The sequence below is a fragment of the Ictidomys tridecemlineatus genome, chromosome 10 (assembly GCF_052094955.1).
Source record: "Ictidomys tridecemlineatus isolate mIctTri1 chromosome 10, mIctTri1.hap1, whole genome shotgun sequence".
Taxonomy (NCBI): Eukaryota; Metazoa; Chordata; class Mammalia; order Rodentia; family Sciuridae; genus Ictidomys; species Ictidomys tridecemlineatus.
In genome coordinates, this window is record NC_135486.1 from 61,142,471 (window position 1) to 61,156,188 (window position 13,718).

Consider the following 13,718-nt stretch of genomic DNA (forward strand, 5'->3'; position numbering starts at 1 on the left):
CCTGACTCGTCAGGCAGGCAAGTCACCCAGCCTGGACTCTGGACACTGACAGTGTATCTGCTCAGGGTCCTTAGAGTTCACTTTCTAGTATTGAGATATCTGACAGTGGCTGCCCGCCCACAGCTTTAAAGGTAGACTGAAGGGCTGGGGACTACAATAGCTAAACCCCAGTGCTGCTGTCCTGTCCTCTCCCTCAGGCTGGACAGCTGAGGCAGGAGCTAGCCTGCTTCTGCTAATGTGGGGATTCCTGCTCCCCACCCTTGGGCTGAGGGTCCAGGATGCCCTTCTACTAGCCTCTGTAGGGGCTTGCTGTTTACTATGGCTCAGCACCGAGCAGCTTTGTGTCTAGCACTTGCTGCCCTGGGAGCCCTGCAGAGGAGCCGGGGTCCTGCAGCAGGAGGTGGGGCCCAGAGGCCATGGCACTGCAGCACAGGCCAGAGATCACCGGTCTTACCCGTGTGGCCTGGCTGGCGGCCCTGGCCGAGGGGCCCATCACGATGTTGACGCTGCTGGAGGACTGGGTGTCGCTGGTGTTCCCCCCCTCTGCGGCAGAGAGCCCAGAAATGACCAGCGCGCTAGAGAAGCTTCTCTTGCCGAAGAGGAAGCTGAGGGTGGAGCTGGTGGAGGAGCCCAGGCTGGATCGGATGAGTGCCTCCGCCCGCTCACGGACACTCAGGTGGCCTGTGGTGGTAACAGGTGGTGGCTGAGAGTGCAGGGAGGCGTCAGAGGTGTGCAAGGAGAGCCGGCTGCCTGAGGGCCGCTGGGCCAGCTCGTGGACTGACGTGGAGGTCTGCAGGAAGGCCTGGCGGCTCTCCAGGATGGGGCCTGAGGAGCTCAGGGCGGGTGGCCTCTGGCTCAGGGCCGGGTGTGCCTGGACGGACTGGCTCCGGCCCTTCCTCCTGCCTGTGGGGAGAGGAGGGCACTGTTGGTCTATGTGAGGCCTGGGTGGGAGGCACGTGAGGAGATGGGGTCTGCATGCCCTCCACTGGGGTTAGGGATGGTACCAATCAGGCAGATGAGGGAAGGCACAGGAGAGGACAACCATCAGCAATGGTTGTGATGCATTTCAAAACAACTGGGTAGAAGAACTTTAGGGTCCACAACACAGAAACGACAAATGTTAGAGGAGATGAAATGAGAGTTACCCTGGTTTGATGATCACACATCATGGATGCATACTGAAGTGTAGACCATACCCCATAAGTATGTATAAATATGTGAGATTAAGAATAAAATAAAAAACTTCATCATTTTAATGGGTAGCCAGGGAAGTCAGTATCTATGTGGTGCTGTAGGCCAGGGAGCCCAGGAAGTCACCCTGCAGGGCCAGGACAAGGCCTGGGAGCTCACTGTCCGCCGGCCTGGTCCTTCCCCTAGTCGAGGCCCTGAGGACTGCAAGACTCGCTAAGGGTGCTGACAGCCAAGGGTGGGGTGGGAGGGGAACTGTGGCCAGGGTGACCCACCTGCTGGGTTTGCCTAGCACTTTCCTGATACTGCCACTGAAGGTCCTGCACCTCCTCAGTCCAGGCAAACCCAGACAGGGACCTTGGCTGCAGAGAGCAGATATGAGCTTGTTTCTGACCCAGGACCTAGGTTCCTGTGCTGATCTGGTCATCTTGGTAATACAGGAAAACAGGCAGAGTTTGGTCATTTTCAGTTGCCTTGAAATGGGGAGGCAGCTTGGACTCACGTACTGGGCACTTTGTTCTCTAGACATTCCTGTTGAGGTCGGGGTCTTTCAGGTGCCTGACACCCACATATCTGCCAGGCCCAGGCCTCGGTTCTGGTGGCCATCTTGCCTGCTGTGGCCAGATGCCCTTTGCCAGCCATCCCTCCTCCCTCCTTGGCTCTTGCTGAGACTTGTCTAAGCAAGACCATTCTTGAGGGAAGGATTGGACTGCTGCAAAGACTCAGCCCTGTGCCTCTGAGGAGGGGCATTTTAGTGGGTCTTCCTGTGCCCTGGCGTCGTGCATACGCCCAGCATCTGGGAGCACGTTGGGTTCTCGTGGCAATGCTGGGCTCCATGACAAGCATGTCCAGTCCCCAGGCCCTGCTTTAAAAGGTCATCTTGGGCTGGGGTATGGCTCAGTGGTGGAGCCCTTGCCTCGCACATGTGAGGCACTGGGTTCAATCCTCAGCATCACAAAAAAATAAATAAACAAAATAAAGTCATTGTGTCCATGTTATAACTTACAACAACAAAAAAAGTTTATTCTTGATGGGCAGCTGGTGACCTCACGGTGCTGTCATGACCTTACGACAGCACCATGACCTCACAGCTCGTCTTCTGAAGCTGCTCCCACCTGCTGACTGGCACAGAGAGTTTAAGTATCAGGTTATTAGCTGGGTACCCAGAGATTAGAAATGTTTTTATATGTCTACATGAGAACCTGAGCAGGGACAGCCTTTGAGATAGAGCCCGTCAGGGAATAAAGGTCCCATGGAGCACCCAGGAGCTGTCCACCTGCTTCTTCTCCCCCGGGCTTTCTCACTGAAGGGCCAGCTACCTCTCGTTGACTGCATGCCAATTTGGATGCTTCAATGGTGGGTGTCTCTGCTTCCAGAAGGCATGGGTACCCCACCTCACTCTGTCCTACCTGCAGGCTGAGAAAGTGGGGGCCCAGCTTGTGGGACTGCATGCAGTCCCCAGGACTGGCCCTGGCCTGTTGGGGGTGAGCTTGGCCTGGCCTGGTGCCCACCACCTGTGCCACAGAGCAGCAATCCACGGCCTAGAGGAGCCTGCTGAGTGATGGCATGTGTTGAACTTCCAGAAGGAATAAAAAGAGGGGAAAAAAAGAATGAGTCAGAATCGAGAGCAGGACGATGACGTGCTGGTTCCTTGAAGCCCATCATGCCCAGGCCTCTGTCTGTGAGAGGCTGAGCCCCTCCCCAAATCCTCCACATTGTCCAACCACTGGTGCTTTCGATGCCCCACAGACCACCTGCACTTGGCAGGGGCTTTCCTGCTAATGCCAGGGACAAAGGGACAAGCACCCTGCTGTGTGTCTGCAGGGCAAGGACCCTCCTGCATGTCTTTGCTTCAGATGTATTTTTTGTTGCTGTTTTTTTTATTTTAATTTTTCAAGAAGCAGGCACACCACGCTGTGTCCATCTCTGCTTCCAGGACCCTAGTTCTGTGGTCTCACTGACTGCCAGCCACTGTGTTGTCACATGAGGGCTCCCAGGGAGCCTTGAACTGAATGGAAGTGTGACATAAGTCACGCTCTGTGTTTCTTGTCCCTGGTCTCTGGTAGACATCTGAAAGCCTCCCCCCTGGGAGCAGGAGCTTCCCTCTCCACCTTGGGACCAGGTAGGGATGGGTTTCCAGCTGTGCCGGGAGAGGTCCCAGCCCCCCTGCTCCTGTCCTCCAGCTGTGACACACACTTCATCCCAGCAAGGTAGCTGGCCATCAGCTCCTAGTTGGGGTTAGAACATCAAGGCTGGGCAGCAGTGCGGAGTGTGGGGCACCCGATCACATACGCATGGCCCAGGGCCTGGGGAGGCATCCGGATGGGCATCTGGCAAGAGCTCGGAATTGGGGTGTGTGGTAGGAACTGATCAGGGAGGGGATGGACACGGGGCCCCTGCCTTGGTCACTAGGAAGGAACTGCCCTCCGTCCTTCAGAACTGCTCCTTCACCGCTACCTACTGAGCCTGTCCTGCCCCTCCCAGGGGCAGGTCCCCACTCTGAGGGCCTCCCTTGCCCAGCTCTCACCTGGCACTTGGACACCGTGTGCTTTGTGTGAGGTCCTCCCTGCCCTTTGCCCAGCTTCCGGAAGCAAAGGACTCCTGTGCTGTTTCTGTCACCTCAGCACCCAGCACTGCCATTCACTGGGTCTGAGGGTCCGCAGTGCGGGACCCTGAGGAGGCACATGGTCTGTGAGGCCCAGCTCCAACATGGTGCTCACAGTGTGTAGGAGGGTCATCTAACTGTGGGGGCCGTGGACGTAGGGCACACAGGCAGGGTGGGGGTGGGGTGAGCACTGACTGAACCACCATGGGAGCCAGCAAACTCCCCTTCCCAGCTTAGCCAGAGTGGGGACAAAGGGCACCCACCCTCTCTGGTCTCTGTCTCCTCAGGCACTGCTCTGCTCAGGGTGTGTGCAGAATCCCCTAGCACACGAGCCATTCTTGGGACAGTGGCTTGGACGCAGCCCCACCCGGCTGTCCCCCCCCCCCCCCCAGGAAGTGTTGTTTATGCCCTTGTGGGAGGACCCCACATGGGCTTCAGACAAGAGTGTCACACAGGGTCACACTTGGGGGTGGCAAAGCCTGGGCAGTCTGCATGTGCTCAGCTCAGCAATATGGGAGGGCAAGCGGGGTATCCCCTGCCAGCTGCCCTGGGATGCCTGCCTACCACCTCTCCTTAGTTCACTGGCCCCTTGGGGATTTACAGTGTTCTGGAGGGGCTGTCCCATGGCATGTGCCTTCAGCAGACCTTTGGGGACGGTCTGGCTGTGCTAAGGGTCTACAGGGGACCCAGGCATGGTCTTCCTCTCAAGGAGGACATAGGTCAGCTGCCTTTGGCCCCTCTGCCCAGGCACTTCCAGCTCAGCATAGCCAGGCCCCTGTCACCAAGCATCCCAAGGAAAGCACCCTGCTTGGTCTCCTGAGAGCCTTCTGGGTGCAGAGTCCTGCAGGTTGGCATGTTGCACTCTGGAGAGCCAACAGGGTCAGTGCTCACGGCCCCACTTCATCTGGTTCTGATGACAACCCTAACAGCCGGTGGACCTGGAGATCCTGAGCCTAAGAGCCCAGCCTTGGCCCTCTGGGAAGCTTCATGCCATTGGGTCAGCTTCAGGGGCCACTGCTAGTATCAGCTGAACACAGGACCAGCCCCTGTGCAGCCCCTACCTGGCACTTAGGGGCCCACTCAGCCCCCAGCTGTGGGGACAGGGGTGTGCACAAGCCTTTCCCCAGGCCTGCCTCCCGGGTGGGTGCAGGCCCTCCTGCAGGGTGTGCATCCTTCCCTGGGTAGGGTATGGGGCACTGGAAGATTGGCGTGCTCTGCGGGTGCCTACCTCAGGCTCTGCAGGTCAGGCAGGCCCCACTGTGTGGCCAGCACCCTGAGTGCAGGGTAGCAGCTCGGCCCCATCATGGGATAGCTCTGACCACAGAAAACAGATGTGGTTCAGCAGAGGGGAGGCAGGAGGGTGAGGCTAGGCAGGGGCAGGGGCCTCGGGGGTGAGGTAGCATTTGAGGTGCTGCTGGTGAGCAGAGGAGATGTGTGAGGTGGGAGAGGCACATCCAAGGGGACAGGGCCCTGAGGGGGACGGGAGGAGTCTGTGTGGCAGAGGAGGCCAGCAGGAGAGGCCCAGCTCAGCTGTGAGAGGTCAAGAGTGCTCAGGGAGAGGCCAGAGGACAGGGGAAGGCTCAGGCTCTGTGACAGGTGTGCAGGTCCCTCCACATCCACATGAGGAAGCCCGAACTCCGCTCCTCTCCTGGCAACCTTACATGGAAACGGGTCATCAGGTGGATTAAGAGGAGGCCACACCAGACAGGGTGGGCCTCCAGTCCACAGTATCCTTAGAAAGGGGACGTTTGGACACAGACACTACATGGGGACAGAGACAGAGAGCCACGGAGCACCACAGACGGCTGGCAACCACAGGAAGCCAGGGGAGGGACTTGGAATGGCTTCTCTCTCATGGCCCTGTGACCCCTTGACCTGGGACATCCAGCCTTCAGTCTGTGGGACAAGAAGTCCCTGCTGCTTGAGCCGCTGGGCTCTGGCCTGGATGTGGTGGCCCCGCAGACCTGCCAGGTGCACTCTGGGCCGAGGGAGAAGAACCAACCTGAGCAGGAAGAAAGCTGCCCTGGAGAGGGTGCCAGGGACACGTGCGTCCTCCAGCTGCAGGAAGGCCAGAGAGGCCGGGAGCCTCCCCTCCCTCCCCTTCTAGCTCTCGATCCTCTGCTGGGCACCAGCTCAGGACATCATCAGGCCACCTTCCCTCTGGTAAGGAAGCTTGCAGAACCAGGGAGGAACTTGACTGCCCCTGCCCCACTTCTGTCCCCTCCTCTGCCATAGCACAGAACTTGGCTGTCTGCCTCAGGAAGAACCAGGTGTCTGCTTTGCCTGCCTGTGGGGCCAGAAGGAAGGTCCCTGGGGCCCTTGCCAGCCAGGGGACATGACAGAGTCATGGTGCGGGGACTCTCCCAGAGGCAGAGGGAGCACCAGAGGGAGCATCAGAAGCAGCACCAGAGGCGAGCATGTTACAGGCATCAGGGTTCTCTGAAGGCTGGGGAGGCAGTTCAGCAGAGGAAGCATCCCAGGCCAGGACCACGGGACGGCCACAGGGTTAGGACTGCAGATTCTGGACATCCTGCTGCATGTCCAGGCTGGCCACTTACTAGCTGGGTGCCTTAGGGTAGGGAGTTGCCCCTCTGTGCCTGTGTTCTCATCTGAAGGTGGGCACAGCGAATGCACCTAGACATTAGTGTCCTGGAGAGTTCATTTAGCCTGTGCCCCGCAGCCCTCAGCATGTCCCCACACAGCAGCACTCGAGGACAGAATCAAATATATGCAAGATGCTGTCTATGGGCAGCCCAGAGGCCTGGGGATGCTGTCCCCGGCGGAGGGCAGGCAGCTGGGGAGGGAGCTCTTTGGCCAAGCCCCTATCTACCTACCCACCTGCCTACCTGTCCATCCTCTGTCAATTTTCTGTCTACTCCCACCTGTCATCCACCTCTCCATTATCCATCACCCACCTGTTATCTACCATCTGCTGCCCACCTCTCCCTATTTCTCACCTGTCTGCCTCTCTCTCTCATCCATCTCTCTGTGTCCATCATCTATCTCCTGCCCACCATCCATCTCAATCTCTTGTCCATCTGTCCATCTGTCTTGTCTGTGTTTAATACTCTCATCGCCTCCCTTCCTGTTCTGCCTTGCTCTGGGCTCTTCCAGGCAGGCCTGTCTTTCCAGTTGGTCAGGGGCAGAGCTGGTGGGGCAGAGCTGGCAGGGACAGGGCTGGTGGGGCAGAGCTGATGGGGCAGAACTGGCAGGGGCAGCATGCGCGGAGGTGCTTCGTAAATGCTGCTGGAAGTGGAGGAAGGAAGAACCGAGGCAGAGATGAAGCCACTCACAGGTCGCGGAGGGCCAAGGCAAGGCCCAGCAGGACCAGGACAGAGTGCCTGCCTGCCCCGTGTCCTCAGGACTCGTCCTCTGCAAACCCTCGGCTCTCCTTTCCAGCCCAACCATCCTCCTCCCAGAACAGCACCACCAGTGAGTTTCAGAGCTTCCGCCATCTGGCCGAGCCTGCGTGGGCATCAGTTCAACAGGCTTTAAAGTTTAGACTCAGCTCTGGCCACCCCTATGCTCCCATCTGCTGGTACCTCCCTCCCTGTTGCTGTCCTCTGGAAGGAGGGCAGAGGCCTCTCTGCATAGAAAGAGAGGACGCAGCCACAACAAAGCCAGACCCAAGAAGGACATTCGAGAGGGCTGGAAGGGAAGGCAGTGACTGCTGAGCAGGAGGATAGATGAATGGCCGCCCAAGGTGACAGATATGACCAAAGCTGGACCTAAATGACGCAGAGGTTTGCTTTGAGCAGATCTCTGTAGGAGTGTGGATTCTGAGCTGCTGTGGCTAGCGCTTGTTTTTAATTTAGAAGGGAGCTTGTGGCACCAAGGGCAGGCCCTGCTGCACCCACCTGTCCTCTGGGCCCCTTCGCGGGATGAGGTCCAGTGCTGGGGGCCACCTTTCCGGGCATGCTCCGCGCTGCTCTCCCTGCTGTCTCCACTTGGTGCGCAGCTGCCCCCTGCAGGGGCTCCACCTCCGTCCACGTCCTCGATGTTGCCCCTGCTGTGCTGTCCCACACTGCAGTCCTTGCGCATGCTGTAGGGAGAGACGCTCAGCCCCTGCTCTGCTGCGCCCCACTGGGCCCCCTTGATCCCTGCCACCCAGTGAGGTCTCAGCCTTGGTTTGTCTAAGCACTTCGTTCCTGTAACTCTGTGATGGTCACCCCGCCCTCCAGTACCCCAGAGAGGCCCAATCCTACCTGAGCCACCTGGCCCGGAACCATGCCCTCAGTCTGTCCAAGGTGACGGGTCCGCCCCACACGTGCTTCATCTGCCTGTGCGTCCCCAGGTAGGATGTGGTCAGCGGGGAGACATACATAGGGTAGCCCAGGGGCTGGTCGCAGGAGGAGTTGACCAGGTTCCGCAGGACCTGCTTGTTGTTCTGGATGCTGCCGCGCTCCGGGTTGCGGTTGCGGAGGAAGATGAGCTCCTGCTGTTGCCCAGCCCAGAGCCCGCGCACGCACTCCTTGTTCACCTGCAGGTGGGCAACAGCGAGGGAAGCGGGAAGCGGGCAGACCACTTCCCGTTGTGGTCTATCCCACAGCGAGCAGTCGGGGCTCTGGACTGTGACTGTGACACTGAGGCCTAAGGCTTCGTCACAGTCAGTCCCACGACACAGAGAGGATGCCATTTTCATGGAGGAAACTGAGGGGCAAGGAAAGGAAATAAGGCTCTGTTTTAGGAGGTGGTTTGAACCTGTATCAAAGGAGAGGTCTGGCTGGTTCTCTCGCTTCAGGAACAAGCCATTGGAGAATGCCAGAGGCTTAGGAAGTCCAGCAGAGCCAGATCCTGACCCCCCTCTAAAGCATTGTAGCCAGGACTCCTGGCCCGAGTGGTCACCACACTGGCTTTACCAGGGGCACTGGCCCTGTGGCTCCCAGTGTCTGGCCCAGCCTTGCTTGCTACCCAGCACTGCTCTGGGCCGCTCCTCTGCACCAGGGCCCTTGTGTGGCTGCTGCTGCTCCCGGCAGCTCCTGGGGACACACTGAGGGGGTGGGGCACGCTGTGGGGGAGGTGCGCCTACCTTGATCACCTTGAAGCTCAGAAAGCCTCTGTGCAGCATGACCACCTTGTACTCATCGGCACCCTCGTCCACCACATGTCGCAGAGTTAGCAGCTCCTCCCTGTTAGAGAGCACGGCACCCCTCCAGGCGGGGTCTCCCTCGTGGCAGATCACTACCTTCTTCTCAAAGGACTGGATGGCCTCATAGAGCACTGCGGGGTCTTCATACTCGTCTGGGCAGGTGAATTGGTCCTGGTGTGGGGAGCCCAGGGCCCATCAGCAGCCCTGCTGGTCAGGGTCAGCTCAGATAGCCTCCAAAGCTATGTCCTGCCTCCACCCGTCTGCCTCCCCTCATCTCATGGCCATGACCAAGGGAATGTCCTAGGGAGGAGCTTCAGGACGCAGACCCCTGGGCCTATCAGATATGGGCTGGGCACTCTAGTGTCTCTGATCCTGGCCAGGACCTCTCTTCTTTTTGGGATAACTCCCTCCTCCTAGCAGCTCCTCAGGACAAATCATCTTTGGCCAATGCCAAGACTCTCTGGTGGCCTCACTGTGATCACAAGCAAGGAAGCGTCCCCAGTGCCCTGCAGAAAGAGGGGCCTGCAGGGTCCAAGGCCATTTTCCCTCTGCAGCTTCTGGCTTGCACTCTTTACCTGGTGCAGCTTCAGGGACATTCGAATGGCAGGAGCGACAACTTTGTGCAGAAGGTCCATGTCAGCAAACACCCATTCATCCCGTGCCGTCACCCTGAAGTCACCCTTGAAGAGGGCGTGGAGGCCATGCAGGAAGGCGTCCAGGCTGCAAGACAAAGTGGTCACTGCTGACTGCCACCAGGCTTGCCCAGATTCCTGCATTAAGACCAGGCCTGAGTCTCCCGCTGAAGAACTATCTTAATAATGTAGGCCAATCCAGCAGGGAACGGAGCCAACTCTGGACTCGCCTCAGAGTGCGAACGTCCTGGAGCCGGGTTCTTGTCCTTGTCGGTGCACGGTGTGGGGCCACCTCCCTTATCTCCCACCTGTGCACTCAGGACAGCAGGCCGAGCACCCCAGGCCCCTGCCCTCTCTCTCAGGAGGCGACCATGCCAGCCAAGCTGCACCTGTGTCCCTGGGTGTTATCTGTGGACTGCGCCACTCACAACAGAAACTGGATCCCACAACCAGACTCAGAGAGGAAGACTGAAGTGGGTTCTGGGAGCACGTTCATCCCCAGCGTGCCCTGTCCAGTGCCTGGGATTGGGCCTAGTTTCCATTTCCAGCTGCTCCCACTGCTGTGCTTGCCACCTTACCCGCAGGTCACCAAGCAGTACCTGGGTGGGGACAGGGATGCCACCCTGGGGAACTTGCTCGAGGACGGGGCCTTTGTTTTGGTTGACATGGGAGTGGGCTTGGAAAAGCCACTTCTGCACCCGAGGACAGTCCTTCTTTGCGTCCGCCCCTTACTTCTATTACTACACTCTACATAGTCACTACCAACACCCTGAGGGGTAGTTGTGAGGCAAGTACAGGAAACAGCATCCTGGATGGTGCTGGACTGGACAAGAGAATCCCCACAGCAGGGGCGGAGGAGAATCTCCAGGGACCTCTGCTCCTAAGGACTTAATGAGCCGGCTCATGGAGCTGAAGTCTGACCAACGCAGCACATTAGACCTCACATCAGGGGAACAGTCCCAGTGATTGCTGGCTTAGCTTCTCACCCTGAGAGATACCATCGTCATTCATCTCCTCCTGGAACTCCCTTGAGAAGATGCTGAGGCTTTGAACCAGAGCAGATTGGGAAGTAGGAGCAGCTGGGCCGGACAGGGAGGGCTCAGGGTGTTGTGGCCTGAAGAGCCCAGAACCTTCCAGAAGGAGATGCTGGAAGCTGCCTTGCTTAGAGGATCCTGCCTTGCAGAGCAAATGCTTCCTGGGGCTGTGAGCAGCAGCCCATCACCTGGGAGGCACTGAGAGGCAGTCATGGGGCAGGTGAGACTGGCAGCCTAGCAGGAGGGCTACTGCCAGGAGTGGAGACCGTCAGTCATGACTCAGGCCTGCTTCAGTCTCACCAAGACATCTGGAGATGTTGCTGTCTGGGGTGGGCGCTGGGCACTGAAGTGGGGAACTGCTCGGGCAAGTGTCAGGGATACCAGGCTACGAGTGCACCCAGCCTCATACAGGCCCAGAGCAGCATCCCTCCAGATGTGGGAGGGGTACAGTGCACAGAGGCCTGCCACACACTCGCAGCACCCACAGGCACAGAAAGGCACAGGCAGAGTGGCCCGGTTTGCAGGGTGGCTTGCCCCTGCTTACTCCTCCTGGGGAAACCAGGTTTCCACGGAGCCTTGCTCAGATTCTCAAGCCCCCACCTGAGGCCTGAGTGCACATATCAGTCGCCCTTTCTGTCCTCCCAGGAAAGGACACGGAGTGGAGGTCAATGCTGTGCTATTGGAATGACCTTCAGCAGCACCAGCCTGGGGCCTCACAGATGGAGATATCCTACAGGAAGTTGTTTCATTACCTGCCTTTTTCTCTTGAGAAAATGAAGAGGCGGGTGGGACGGGGTGGGTGGCGGGAAGCAGGGCTCTGGGACACCTGCAGCACTACTGGGTATGGTGCTCACAGGAAATCACTGAGGAATGACGGCTCCCGCCCCAGCCTAGCTGGAATGGGCTCTGTCCTTGCCGGGAGAGAGGGGTGCGAGGGTCGGTCAGGGCTGGGAAACAGGGCAGCCCCACTCAGCCCACCCGAGGAGGGAGGAGCCCCGCAGCAGGCAGTCAGCAGAGAGGACACCCCAGCTCTGATGCTGGGATTACTCCAGGGCAGAGTGGGAGGTGGATCCAAAGAAACTCCCGCACGCATAGACACGTTAGAGAGCATGTGCACGTGTGGAGGATCGAGGACTGCGGCCAGAGATGCCCCCTGAACAGGGATGTGCTCAGTATTATAACAAAATCAAAATGGCTGCAGAAGCACACCAGGTCTGAAGCTGACCGTGAGCGGCAGATGCTGAGATCAGTCCTCTGAGCTGGAACAGCGGGCACATGCGGCTGAGCAGGCTACTGTATGCTGGTACTGAGTGGCCTGGCAGACCTGTCGCCATTGCTGTCCTGGATGCCACCAGCTGTGGTGGCTACAGAGAGGAAGCATGGTGCTTTGGTCCTCTGGCTGGAGGCTGCCTGCAGAGCCCGTTCTGCCTGGACTGTAGCTCCAAGTCCACCTAGGCTGGTGCATGCCCAGCTGGCCAGTGCCCACTCCTTCATGGTGAAGACGATCAGAAGACGGCCAGCCAGACAGGATCCCAACTTCTGCTGCTCTTGGGGTCCTCATAGCTCTACTTCAGAGAGAGGACGCTGGGTCCTCTGAGCCTCAGTTTTGCTCAAGGTCACTAACCAGCTCAGCTGACCTATCTATCCTGCACCCTCTCAAGCATTGGCAACTTTGGCCCCAGGGGGCTGTTGGTGACATCTGGGGACATCTCTGATGTCACAGCTGCTGTGAGTGATGCTCCTGGCATCCCCTGAGTGCAGGTCGGGGTGCCTCTACAATGTGCAGGATGGCACTGTGGGGACCCTCCAGCCCCAAACACTGCAGCGCTGCTGCTAAGGAGCCCGGCTCCTTCTGGGAAGAACAGCAGCCTGGAGGGAGATGGCCCGGGGATGGAGAAGGGTTGCTGTCTGCATCTTTGTTTGGGGTCAGGCCCTAACACATTTTAAGCTTTGGGGAAAACATGTGACATGGGCACAGTTTCTGCAGGACTCACAGGGCATCCTCAGCACAAGGACAACTTGCTTACTTTGGCCCACGTGTGCATGAATGCTACCACGCCTCTTCTGATGGGCAGCTCATGGCCCCAGGTGCAGCACTTGCAGAATGTGTGCAGTCGTGTGTGTCAGAGGCTGGTTCTCCTGAGCTTGCTGTTTGCCCGTCCACCTGCATCATAGCCCATGTCCCTGCCCAGGATTGCGGCAAGTTCCCGTACCCTCCACAGAATCCAGCAACTGAGCACAGGATTCATAACCACTTCCATGGCTGTTATGGGTCCTCAAACAAACAGCATGGTCCAGATGACCAGCAAAGCAAGGCCGGAGGACGAATGACAGCCTACGTTTTCCTGCTGACCTATGGATTCTGTGGATTTGCAAGTGCTTCCCATCCCACAGACTCGTATTATCTTGCATAGGACACATTATTATCACCCCTCTGTTTAAGAAGAGCAAACTGGAAGAATTTGACAAACTGGACTTGATAGTGAGAATGATCACTCAGGATTTCATGCTACACTGAAGCAACTTGGAAGCAAGCCCCAGGCTACCAACCTCTCCAGGAAACACAGCTGCTTTTAGGATGTGCAGCTGGGGACATCTTCTTAAAGGCCAGCTCAGAGCGGGCATCATGTGCCTCACCTCCAGGTCAGCCCCAGCCATTTCATCACATTTAAGCCAGTATGCACACTCTGCTCACAGCCTGCGGAGCTCGGGCTGGAACCCAGGCCCTGCACACACTGGGCAGCGCCTCCTCACAGAGCCACACCCAGCACATAGCTTTCGCTCTCCTTTAACCAGATACTTCCCCAGCTCCCAGGTTCCAGGTGTGTCCTGATGACCTGACTGCACCTCCTGAGGCAGGCTCTTGCATCCTCTCACTACCTCTCTTTCTCCTCTAGACTCTGGCATCTGAATTTCCAACCCTACTCTGGCAAGAGATCTTTATCTCTTTCGCAAGATGATCCAATACGACAGCTGGCCCCAGTGTGAGGTCTCGTCTCCCACCGAAGGTCAGGAGGAAGAGCAGGGATGACGGCTGGGTTTCTGGAGAGCACTCCTTTCCGCAGTCTACTGGGTGTGAGGAAGGCTTCGTGGTGACGTGACGACCTCTTGTCTCTGGGAAGCATGTCGGGGCTTGACAGGGTGCAATTTGGCCTGACTTCATTTGCTAT

General features: G+C 58.1%; 1 protein-coding gene across 3 annotated transcripts in view; it reads right to left on the reverse strand.

Annotated features, from left to right (window-relative positions):
• Positions 1 to 13,718, reverse strand: part of Pcnx2 (pecanex 2) — a 175,331-nt gene that overhangs the window by 1,678 nt on the left and 159,935 nt on the right. For all 3 annotated transcript variants that reach the window (XM_078023065.1, XM_078023064.1, XM_078023066.1), the window contains 5 exons: positions 9,458 to 9,602; positions 8,823 to 9,053; positions 7,999 to 8,273; positions 7,651 to 7,835; positions 455 to 903 (listed from right to left, as the gene is read on the reverse strand). In XM_078023065.1, the coding sequence (XP_077879191.1) occupies positions 455 to 903; positions 7,651 to 7,835; positions 7,999 to 8,273; positions 8,823 to 9,053; positions 9,458 to 9,602 (1,285 nt within the window). The remainder of the gene's footprint in view (positions 1 to 454; positions 904 to 7,650; positions 7,836 to 7,998; positions 8,274 to 8,822; positions 9,054 to 9,457; positions 9,603 to 13,718) is intronic.